This window comes from Etheostoma spectabile, chromosome 6, assembly GCF_008692095.1.
Source record: "Etheostoma spectabile isolate EspeVRDwgs_2016 chromosome 6, UIUC_Espe_1.0, whole genome shotgun sequence".
NCBI lineage: Eukaryota > Metazoa > Chordata > Actinopteri > Perciformes > Percidae > Etheostoma > Etheostoma spectabile.
This window is the reverse complement of record NC_045738.1, coordinates 6170129-6182943: the sequence shown is the minus strand read 5'-3', so window position 1 is coordinate 6182943 and position 12815 is coordinate 6170129. Positions and strand designations below refer to the sequence as shown.

The 12815-nt window shown below is 39.5% G+C and overlaps 1 protein-coding gene across 1 annotated transcript; it reads left to right on the top strand.

Annotated features, from left to right (window-relative positions):
- The first annotated feature begins 436 nt into the window (after positions 1-436).
- si:dkeyp-84f3.5 (zinc finger protein 91) lies at positions 437-11076 on the top strand. The gene is made up of 2 exons (XM_032518328.1): positions 437-587; positions 8436-11076. Exon 2 carries the CDS (start codon positions 8599-8601, stop codon positions 10513-10515), a length of 1917 nt encoding a protein of 638 aa, XP_032374219.1. The 5' UTR covers positions 437-587; positions 8436-8598; the 3' UTR covers positions 10516-11076.
- The last annotated feature ends 1739 nt before the right edge of the window (positions 11077-12815 follow it).

Sequence of the window (12815 nt, the reverse complement as noted above, 5' to 3'; positions counted from 1 at the left end):
AGTAGGCTAGCTTTTTAGATCTATGAGTATAATTCTAATAATTTAGGCACAATCTATGACATTTTCTATTAGTGGATTAGTTTATAAGCTATTTGCATGTATTTATTTAATCTTTTTTCTACATCCTTTTTCAAGATCATTTAATGGTGAATGCAAGATATGTCAATACTTAATGACCCACTGTCATGTTTTTACAACCAGTGTTAAGATATACAATCCAATAATGTATTTGTGGACAACTTAACTCCAGTCAACTAGAATTGTGAGTAGCCTAACTGTCATAGGCCATACAACAGTCTACGTTCAATATAGTTCTGCTAGTTGAGGTTCTTAGTTGTTTAGGGGTCTTATAATCAAATAATAAGTGGCCTAGTACCTGTAAACATGTATTTCGTAAAAACGTCATTAACGTATGCAGCGTGCGTGGTGACGTCATAGTAGTAACCATCCTACCATCGATGCTCAGCAAGCGATAGCTAGCTCCGGCCTATGCTGCAGCAGTAAACAGATATCACCAGCCACATAACAGTGCTAACGGGTTGCTGCAAATGAAATTCACTTTATTCGGAGATGTATCAGATTGCGTGGTAAGTTGTGTCTATATCGAGCTAACTGGTTAATTTTTAAATACCTGGTTATATTGAAGTCACAGTGCTTTTCACCCCTTGCCATGTAGCGTTAGCTAGCATCAGCTAACGCTAGCTAACGTTATCATTTGACCATACTATTAACGTTAGCCCACAGTTTCATGTTTAGTTGAAGCAGTTTGTGGGCTGATCGTACCTCATGTCTGTCTGTAGCTTGATCTCCTTCAATGAGCCCTTTCCAGTGCCAATAATTTCAATTCAACATTAGATTTTAAGGCTGGCTAACGTTAACTAGCTGCCTATCGACAATAGATGTCTGTTAGAGACGGGTTCAGTCGCCTTGCTGCATACATCTTTTTCTAACATACTCGTGTGAAATTATGCACATAGACCACAGTCTATGGTCTTGGACAACGCCTGGTAAAATGTAAACATTTTTTTTGTTTTGTTAACGTTAATAATAACGTTATTCCCAAAACGGATGCGCTCTTTTGAGAACCGTCATCATATGCTCGTTGTTTCATTTTGCTGGGATGTATATTTGATATTTATTTTAGTATTTTGAATAACACAATAAGACTACAGTAAGCCTACATTCAAATTAGTGAAAACATTTTGATGTATTTCAAAAAAATAACTTACATCAAAGCTATTAAAAAAAAAAATGGAATCCGTAAATATTTTGTAGTGTCCTGTTGTGTTTTATATGATCTGCAGAGAGAGAAAGCATTAGGCTGAATCTCTTGTTGCAGGATTACGCAAGTGGCAAGTATTCTCTAACACTTATTTTCTACTGAGGTAAGATGTAGTTTTCCAACAGCAGCAGCACTGTAGATGTGGGCTTCACCTGCAGAATGACGCTAAAATAGACACAAAATCCTGCTAAACAACTGACACTGACTGCCGTATCATTAATAGAAAACGTGCTTTGCAGTAACGTTGATCTGATGCACTTCATCTAGCCAGAACATTTTAACTCTGCATCAAAAGATTTTATTTAAAATTTCCCTCAAACAGCCAATGCTTACATTGGGAATTTTGTTGGTAGGCGTCCCTTCAAAAAGTTAGGAAACACTTCTTTAGGCTATATGTACAAATGAACAGTGCAAAGTTTTTTTCCCAGGTGTATTCTTTAAAGCAATGTTAATCCATATATATATCGTGGTGTTGAATGTAAAGAGAGCGATCACCTGACTCTGCAGCATCCTAATGTTTAGTTGTCTGGTACTGAATTTTACTGTTTGGTTTAGTAGTTAACTGCTTCTCAGTAGTGTTGCCGTTTTCTGAATAAAATACCTAAGCTTTTTGGTAGCTTAGCACTTTTTTAATTAAGTCTAGCACTTCTTAAGCTTAAGTGCAGCTAAGTGCTGAATAGCTTCGATGTACCTTATTAAACTACTTTTGCCATGTTGCTGTAGGTTAGCTTGCTACATTTATTTGGGGGTTAACGTTCGCTTCAGTGTGGTGAAGCTTCATTTTAATGTAGAATAACTGGTAGCTTATCTCACTAAACTTTACAAGTTGCTTTACCAACACTGGTAATAAAGCAATATGACGACGTGATTAACATGTTATTAAACAAACTAACTAATGGAACCGGTAGAGGTGTGAATCTTCACTGTTGTCACGATTTGATTTAGATTATCCTGTCAATAATTCAAATCAATATCCCGATGCGTCGCCTCAATATTATTATATATTGATAAACGTGTTTTTTTATCAACAAATTCAAGCAGTCAGATATGTAGGAACTCCCCTTTTTTATTGTATCTGCTCTTAAAAAAGACACTTCCTGAATGTAGCAGAGTCTGAACACAACAGACAAAAGGTAAAAACATAAAAGCAGCACCTAGAAAATCAACAGTTACATTGGGCAATAATCAATTATGGTCCGTCACTGCATCGATGCAGAATCGTCCAGGTCCGCGTCGCGATGCATTGATGCAGTGATTTATTTCACCAACACCTATTAGCTGCTAGTGTCTGACAGCATTTTACTGAGCAGCGCAATGAAGGACATCACATTTCAGTAGCGGTGCGTTGGTATGGAGCTCACTACAGTTCTAAGCAAGGCCCGCCCTTTAATGGCATTGTCGCGCTACAACTGGCCCAAACTTCTAGGCTCACACAAGGTATCGGAAGCCTATTTGTTCAGGTCATATCCCCTGACCCAACAGCAATTCTAACCTTAACTACTCAAAGTCAGTTCCTAACCTCAACTAATCGGGCTGCTTCGTAGGGTAGGTTTTACCAAGAAACCAGGGGGGAATCCATTAAGGGTGCACAATTCAGAAAATGTCACGATTCAGTATAGATTCTAGGTGCAAGATTTGATTCTATTCACGGTATGTAAATGTAGTTACTTTCCCCATGTGATAGTGTACATGATACAGTGTACTGTATTACAAAACGAAGAAAAAACAAACGTGATGAATGGATTTTAGGAATTCTATGAATCGATTTTTGAATTGATTCATGAATGTGAATATATATATATATATATATATATATATATTATATAGTATCTATATACACTCACCGGCCACTTTATTAGGTACACCTGTCCAACTGCTCGTTAACACTTAATTTCTAAGCCCAATCACATGGCGGCAACTCAGTGCATTTAGCATGTAGACATGGTCAAGAGAATCTCCTGCAGTTCAAACCGAGCATCAGTATGGGGAAGAAAGGGGATTTGAGTGACTTTGAACTGGCATGATTGTTGGTGCCAGAGGGCTGGTCTAGTATTTCAGAAACGCTAATCTACTGGGATTTTCACGCCACCATCTCTAGGGTTTACAGAGAATGGTCCGAAAAAGAAAAACATCCAGTGAGCGCAGTTCTGTGGGCGGAAATGCCTTGTTGATGCCAGAGGTCAGAGGAGAATGGCCAGACTGGTTCGAGCTGATAGAAGGGCAACAGTACTCAAAACCACCCGTTACAACCAAGGTGGGCAGAAGAGCATCTCTGAACGCACAGTACGTCCAACTTTGAGGCAGATGGGCTACAGCAGCAGAAGACCACATCGGGTGCCACTCCTTTCAGCTAAGAACAGGAAACTGAGACTACAATTTGCACAAGCTCATCGAAATTGGACAATAGAAGATTGGAAAAACGTTGCCTGGTCTGATGAGTTCTCGATTTCTGCTGCGACAGTCGGATGGTAGGGTCAGAATTTGGCGTCTCCAACATGAAAGCATGGATCCATCCTGCCTTGTATCAACGGTTCAGGCTGTGGTGGTGGTGTCTGTGGTGGGGGAATATTTTCTTGGCACTCTTTGGCCCCTTGGTACCAATTGAGCATCGTTGCAACGCCACAGCCTACCTGAGTATTGTTGCTGACCATGTCCATCCCTTTATGACCATAATGTACCCAACTTCTGATGGCTACTTTCAGCAGGATATGCGCCATGTCATAAAGCTGGAATCATCACAGACTGGTTTCTTGAACATGACAATGAGTTGGCTGTACCAAATGGCCTCCACAGTCACCAGATCTCATCCATAGAGACATCTTTGGGATGTGGTGGAACGGGAGATTCGCATCATGGATGTGCAGCCGACAAATCTGCGGCAACTGTGTTGATGCCTCATGTCATATGGACCAAACTCCCTGAGGAATGCTTCCACACCTTGTTGAATCTATGCCACCAAGATTGAGGCAGTTCTGAAGGCAAAAGGGGGTCCAACCCGTTACAGCATGGGGTACTAATAAAGTGGCCGCTGAGTGTATATATATATATATATATAATATATTAATATAATGCACACCCTTGAATCCATAATAACGCATAGCAGTAGTTCATGTGTTTATTGGTTCACAAGATTATGGCAAGTTGGTCTCAAAAACTGCACACTGATTGGAAACATTTCAGATTTTAGCTCACAAAAATAGGTCACCAAAAAAGGCAGGCAAAGCTTAAACAATGCATAAAAAGTCATGCTTAGAGGTGCATTACCGCCACCACTCGACCGAAGTCGTTACAGTCTTGTGGGTCTCCATCAGTCTTACCACAAGCGGCCGAGTCAAAGTGCCAGTACCTAGTGGTAAAATGTGTATACGGTCTGTTGTTTGGCTTAACGCCTTGGGTTGGGTATCAAATTTGATACATCTTTAGGTACCGACCTAATTACGTCGGTACTACCGAGGACTGATCCATGCAATATCAAATGGTGCCAAAATGTTGTACCTGAGAGCGCAAGCATCTCTGTCCATCTCTGCTTGTTGATAGAAACGGGGCTCACCAACACACACCACACACACACCCACACCCAACACACACACACACACACACACACACACACACACACACACACACACACACACAGGTGCAGATGGAGCGAAGCTACGTTGCTTCTGCAGTTTAAGTCGCAGTGAGTCACGACAATGCCGGTAAAATGGTTCCAAGTCTGCTAACACTTTTCAAAACTCCATGTGCGATTTTTTAAAAATTTTTTTTATTTCTTTAAAAATAAAAAGGAAACCCTAAACCTCCTAAAAATCCTAACCTGGAACACACAAACGGTTTAATTAAGGACTTATTGGACTTTAACTTATCATTGCACTTACAATAATGAGCGTGACTGTCCTCAATTTAGGTCATCCTGTATGTTTAACATCTGGTTCTCCTGCATTGTGTGTGTGTGTGTGTGTGCGTGTGCGTGCGCGCGGCAGCTCTGCCCGCTGCAAAGAGCCGACAGGATTGAAACAGCAGCGGCTTCAGAGTGGAAAATTGTTACAGCGTATATTGATGTTAAAATGTATACCAGTTGCCAGGACGGTCTGAAATGTTTTACACTTTTTTCCGTTGTACTTTTTGTTGGTGAACGTGAGATATTCGAGTCTCAAGCGTCTTGTCTTCATATTAGAAACAAGGAAATACATTTGGTGACGTATGTGTGATGTCAACCTGTTCTCACTCCCGCTTGGTCATTGGCTCTCAGAGTCACATACTGATACAAAGTCTGGCACGTGTGACTGCTGAGATTGGTTGAAGTCACGGGAAACTCTGGTTATTGGTAAAATCTGCGGGAAAATTGCAGTTATTGCCAAAATTGCGGGTCGCACCAAAGACGTGGTGATTGGTTGAATTTGCATAAACACGGTCGCGACATTGCAAAATCCTGGAGGGACTGCAGTTTGCTTTGTGACCTGGTCTGTCAGGCTGGAGGTTTTAGGGCAAGGCAACTTTATTTCTATAGCACATTTCAGCGCCACGCAATATAAAGTAGTTTTACATTAGAGTTGGTCGGAATCCAAATTTTGATATTGTCAAACCTCCTCCCTATTTTACCGCGATTTAGGGTATTACTGTGACTAAAAATTATGACGTAAACACCTCTCCCTTCTCATTTGGTCGGAACCCCAAATGCTGCCAAACTAGTAGTTGTGTTCATCTTTTTCCTCCAGGTCAGTCAGTGCACGACTTGCCATCTTTCCCCCTCTCTCTCTCTTTCTCCTCCACAGAGTCACGTGATGACAACCACCCATAAGCAGTTTTAGGCATTAAATAAATTACCATATTTTCCGGACTATAATTCGCTTCGGAGTCGCATCAGTCAAAAAATGTGTCATGAAGAGGGAAAAAAACATATAAGTCGCACTGGACTTTAAGTCGCATTTAATTAGAAATGAATTTCACAAAATTTAAGACCAAGAACAGACATTTAACACACAAAAAAGCAGGCTGAATACGGTAGGTTCCCGTTATGTTAACGATAACACATTAACAGTTACTCAACTACACAATAGCACACAGAACAACAGGCTAAATACGGTAGGTGTCTGGTATGTTAATGTAACACATTAACAGTTATTGAACTACACAATAGCACACAGTCAACTACCAGGGCGTGGAGCCGTAATTGCACTGTTGACAAACCTCTCCCTTCCCTATCTGTGGACTCGTTCCTCCAGCTCTGGCCATCTTGCCTCCAGCCCGCAATTAGCTTCCTTTGTTTTCTTCATTGTAGTAAAGTAACCTTTTTGCCAGTCCCAAGTTTTTTATATATGTATGTATATGTGTGTATATATATATATGTGTGTGTGTGTATATATATATATATATATATATATATATGTGTGTGTGTATATATATATATATATATATATATATATATACACACACACATATATATGTATATGTATATAAATAATACAAAAGACAAAGAGCTTAGGAAAAATTTCATATTAAATCGCAATTGCAATATTGGTAGGAAAGAATTGCAATTAGATTATCTTTTTAAAGAAAAGCTGCATTTTACTCTACAGTAACCATAGTCTACAGTTGGAGTATCTGTATTTGTTGTTTGTGGACAGGAAAGCCATATTTTATTTAATAATAATGAAACAATGGCTTTGTGCAGGAGTTTGGTTATTTGGTGGGGTTTTTTTTACAGCCGGAGCCGTATAAAAGACTCACTGTGCACTATATTGTTATGAATGTATGAATATTGTTACGATGTGTTTTCCCTTAACTTTTGTAATTTTACGTACATTTAAAAATATCAGATAACAATATCGTCCAACCCTAATACAAATACAAGAATAAAAGTTCCAGTATAAGAAATAAATAAGGATTTGATTTAATAGGTTTTTGAGAGGGAGATGGAGGTGTTTTATTTTGTGTGAACTGGTAAATGTTCTAAATAAATAACAGAATGTTGTTAAGTTGATAAGATAAATAGGTTTAAACTGAATTATGTTTTGAAAATGTTTACACTGGTTTAAGCCTACTGTGCACTTGTCTGCTCAGCACCAAACAGCAATTAGACTCAGTTAGCAAATAGCTGGTAAACGTAGTGGACCTGATATTTCTCTCAGGAGTTTGTACAAACAAAAATGCAAACGTGTCCAGCTCAGCTATGCACTAAAGAGGTATCAAAAAACCTCTTGGTGACCTCCCTTAAGCGGGATTTATCCCTCTGCCCGGGCTCCACACAGAGTTTTCACATATCCAACGTAAGTTGCCTGAGGTTTATACTTTAGCCCTGGTGTCCACGTTATTCTAGCTTATCTCTTTAAGAAAATAGCAGAGCCGGCAAGTGTGTATGCTCCGATACCACTGCTAAAACGATACTTTTGAAACGGTGCCGGTGCCTTAACTATGCCTGAACCAATAAAAAAAAAAAAAAAAAAGTCACACTTTGACTTTACACTGTTTAGCTGTCAGCATTTTATTCCTGTTTAAGCTAAAGGTAAGCTAACGTTACCTCCTGCCAAGTGTATTGTCCCATGCAGTGATGTTTCTGTTGCCTCTCACATCTGTTTTGGAGCATCAGAGAGCAGCGGAGGCATTTAAGTTGCACTGAAATGAGGCACTGAAATCCATTTTGCTAGATACCAGTTGTTTTGGCACCTTTTTGGTACCCAACCCTATAGGGGACAGCCTGTCAGTGCCTTGTAAGTTTTCTTGCATTCTTGCTGGCTAAACCACATAATTAGTAACATAAAGCATTGCATTAAGTTAAAGTACCAAACAAGTCTCTCAGTTGCACATTTTTTCTCCTGCACACTTTCTCTCTCCACAACATGTTTTTGGACTAGTGTAGTAGTTAGTTACATAAATGTTTAAAATATCTGATGAAAATGCCAATTCACCAAATACAAGCAGGTTCCAACCTTGCATTTTACCTAACTTTTGGTTATGAAGCAAGGTGGGTAATGTGGGTTGAGCCTTTTAGATTGACCAGAAAGTTAAGTAATTTTATTGGTCTGAAATGGGCATGAAAGACTGAATGAGTTAAGTAACCTTGCAGTCCCCTGGCATACATTTTGAATTTTTATTTTCCAATTTGGGCTTCAGTAATTCTTTTTTATTTTTTTAAATTCTCATTTTATCCCCTCAGGTGCTGATACAACATGAAAACCCTTTGCAGAGGGATGAACATTGATGAACAACTCACAAGGACGTCTAGTCTGTTGGGAGAGTGGACATACTGATTCTCACATGGAAACCAACTTTGTGGGTATCTGGATAGAGTTCTACTCATAATGACAGATTAAAAAGTGATGCCATCAGCACATTGCCAAACTAATTTCATCATGGAAAAACAGAAATCAGTGTATACTGTTGCTTCAATGCCGTTGAGTGGAGAAACAAGTACATTCATATGCACTGAGTGTGGTGATGGGTTCAGTCAGTACTCTAATGTGTTGACCCACATGGCCATTCATGGACCTTTGGAGTCATTTTCCTTTGATGGCTCATCCAATGGATTTGAAGTGTCTCGAGAATATGTGCTACAAGACAATGGCACACTAACCGTTGTAAATGGCTTGGAGTCACATTCTTCCATAAAACCAGTATCTCCTGGAGTCCTCCCATCGCATTTCCCATCCCCTATCAAACCAGTGTCTCCAACTCTAAGGCCACAGCCTTCTCCTTATAGAGATGTATTCAGGTCAAGGCCATCAGACTTGAATATGGACAAGTCTCGGCAGGGCCATTACAGATGTGAAATATGTAGCAGATCATTTAACAGCCTGCAGAGTTTACATCGTCACCAGCAGTATCGAAACACAGAGCGAGGTTACAAGTGTACTTTGTGCTGTAAGATCTTCGAAGGTAGACAGGACCTCAAGAAACACCTCCAAGGCCATGCCAATGAAAGGTTTCACTGCTGTAGTCATTGTGGTAAGCGATTCCTTAAAGTAGATGCACTAAATGCTCATCAAAAAGAAAACCACCTGTTCCCCAAGGCTACAGCTTTAGATAACTCTGTGAATAAGCTGGAAAAGAAGATAGAGAAAACGTATACTTGTAGAAAGTGCAAGCTGAATTTTTTCTGGATGTCAGATTTTCAGACACATTCACTGCACCATTGCAAAGGAAAAGAGCCTGATGCTACTTTAGGATCTGAAATCGAAATTGAATTGAATTTTAAGAACATAGAAGACACACCACTTGAAAACTGCTACAGTAATGGTCCATCTATTGATGTTAAAAATGGAGATAGTAAAATCTTTAGGGATACTAGCTATGAGATTGATACTGAATCCTCTTCCACACCATACAGATGTGGTTTGTGTGGGGATCGTTTCCAAAAGTTATCAGCTCTAAAGGAGCATCATCTCACACATCAAACTCAGGAGGAAATAGATCAGCTAAATCAAGAATCACAAATAACCTTTAAGCGAAGAATGCCGCCTAAAGGTAGACGTAGAAGAGGGAGTAATCCAAATGGCAAGCTGCATCCTTGCAAGCACTGTCATAGGGTCTTTAATCATTCCAGTAGTTTATCTCGGCACATGAGATACCATAAGGGTACTATGCACACATGTACATTATGTGGTAGACATTTTCCACAGCGCTGTGATTTGAGAAGGCATATAGCCATGTACCACAAAGCTGAAATGGAAAAGAAACCAGTTTTGAAACACTTGAACACAAATCCACAAAATGGGTCTTCCCCCAGTTCTTTAAATGGCGAGAAAAACACCAGCTTTGCTGACGAGAAAACTAATAGCTCCTCTGACAATGAACAAATGTCCTCACAAGAGCAGCCTTCAAAGGGCAAACAGTCAGGGAAAGCGGGCAGAGTTAACTACAAGTGTCAGGAATGTGGAAAGAGATTCGGGCTGTTGTGTGTGTACCAACGGCACTTGCGCTATCACAAAAAGGAACCCAGTAAGTGCCCAAGGTGTCCAGCTCAATTTAGGAACCCTGCATCCCTTGAGCTTCACCTTCATAATCACCCGGGCACTGAAGAAACAAATGATGTTGGGCAAACCTCTCACGGCACTGGTTTTAGTGGGGACCCTGTCTTAAAAAAGGACATTGAGGATGACTATATGGACCATACTCAAAATGACAAAGGACATTCTTCAGAGGTTCTTTACGAATGCACTGAGTGCACTGAGACATTCTCATGCTTGGATACATTTCTTCAGCACCAGACTTCTCATGGCTCAGAAAACAATGGGTAACTATGTCAGACCCAGTAGTTATTGTTTTTGACAACAATCATGCTCTCAGGAGTTGAGTGTTTTTGACTATTTTGAATGCAAATATTTGAATAACTATAAAGATCAATGTATAGTTTGTTTATAGTGTTTTTTTTAAACTACTTTTATACACTTTTTTTCTTTGGCGCAAGATGAAAAATTATGTTAATTGGTGAATTTCAGAAACTAATGGGAACCAGGAAATATGGCATGGGTGGGGAGCATACCAAATGCTACCAAATAAAAAAAAAAACAGGATTTGTCTAGCATCGGTAAATTGCAAGTTTAAACCTAGTGTTCTCCCTACAGGTGTGGTTAAGATGTCCCCCCAATTGTTGACTAGCTAGGATGAATATGTTGCTATCATTGTATTTTTTGTGGATACCGATGCTATTATTGTCATTTTTTTCTGCATTCTTTACTTGAAATTATGTCATTTTGAGATTGTCTTTATTATGTGCTATGTGTATGTCTTCCTTTTGAAAGGATAGCACGGTGCCACGGAGTGAATTAATTGTGCCATTAAAGCTGTACAGAGAAATTCCATTGTGCTCTGCTTTGCTCCCTTTTTGCTGCTATTTGGCAATAGGAAACCCCCATTGACGATACATTGTTGGTCTTTCTACATGTTATTTAGGTGTCTTAACTAACTGTAGTACAGCAACAGTTGTGGATCGGAAATGTTGGTATAAGCTGCTCTATTTGAAAGATGATTGATATGATTTTGTGACACTTTATTAGAAACTATTCCTGTGATTGCTTCAAAAATTGTTTCTTGCAACCACAACTGAAAAAAGAAATAGGTGACGCCTGGTACTAGTATCAAAAATATATAATATGCTACTATATTGTTTAACTGAATGATAATGCCCTATATAGCCTAAATAGCCTAGAAAAAATCTGTCTGTGTAACCAATGACATGTAAGTGGAAAATACATAAAAACGAGTTGAGTGCCCTTTCCACTTTCAGACTCTTAGGTACATGTCTGCCTAAAATTCCCCTTCCGCTGTATCATCAAAGCTTTTCAATGGAGTATTATCTTTATACTAAATACATTGAACGTTTGGATTGGATTTAACCAATATTTTTGTCATAAGCAGCTTTGTCCATTTTTAAAGTAGTAGCAAAAGAGCTGGTAGTGGTATGGTGGAGTCCACCAGGCTGCCTGTTTGTTCTTGTGGCCAACCAAAACATTCTCTCGCATAGGTTTCAGTTCATTGAGACACCTTTTCCTACCTTACAATGTGACGGCAGTACATTGCAGACAAGAAAATGCTCTATTTAACATTTCTTGAACCTGAATTAACCACGTTCCACGTTAAGGTTTCTTTTTACTTGTCTGGTCAGGCAAGAAAAAATTTTCTTTGCCCTAAGTCCACTTTTACTGGCCCCCATACAAATTGTTTTTTTAAAGAAGAAAAAACATAAGCACCAAAAAAAGTAAAAATGTAATAACAATAAATGTCAAACTTAGAAAAAAGCATAAAAAACATGTCATGGGGGAAAAGGCACAAAAAAAAGCATCAAACGTTAAAAGTCAAAAGTGTAAAATGTATTAAAAAAAACTCATCTAGGACTAGCTAAGTTTATGATTGGCCAGCAGCACCTTCTAATCATTCAATAAGCATTCTCCGACAAGGGCAAGGAAAAATAATGTAACTTGTTATACAGGGATGTTATAGTTACTTGCCCAATGTGGCATGTTATTTGCCCCAGGCCATTGGGCAACCATTAGTTGAACCATGTGACCCCTCACTAATTCCAGCCTTTTTGTTGTTAGTTGCTGATGCCCTATCAATGTGTCAGGGCTAGCATGTAAACCACACTCAGTAACTGTACTTCCTTAGCAAATTCAGACAGACGAGTCTACGATGCATTTGATGGATATCCACGATGTCAAACTGATTCAGCAGCCAAAACAGGATTTTCTTGGCAAAGCTCGGCAGTGGATGAGTCAGGGCCCGGCACCGTTGATCTGCATGGGGCGGCTGTGGCTGCTGTCTACCAATCGGAAGGTTGGTGGATTGATCACTGTCCCTGCAGTCCCATGTCAAATGGTCCTTGGGCAAGACACTGACCCTCAGATTACTGTACCATCAGTGTGTGAATGCGTGTGAATGTTCATCTGATGAGCAGGTGGCACCATGTATGACAACCTCAGCTACCAGTGTGTGAATAAGAACTGTAGTATTTAAAAGCTCTTTGAGTTGTTAAGACTAGAAAAGCACTTTATAAATGCAGTCCATCTACATTAATTGAAGAGACACAACCGGTTGAAAG

Coding starts and splice junctions, on each gene's coding strand:
- si:dkeyp-84f3.5 (XM_032518328.1), top strand. CDS start 8,599: ATGCCATCAGCACATTGCCAAACTAATTTCATCATGGAAAAACAGAAA.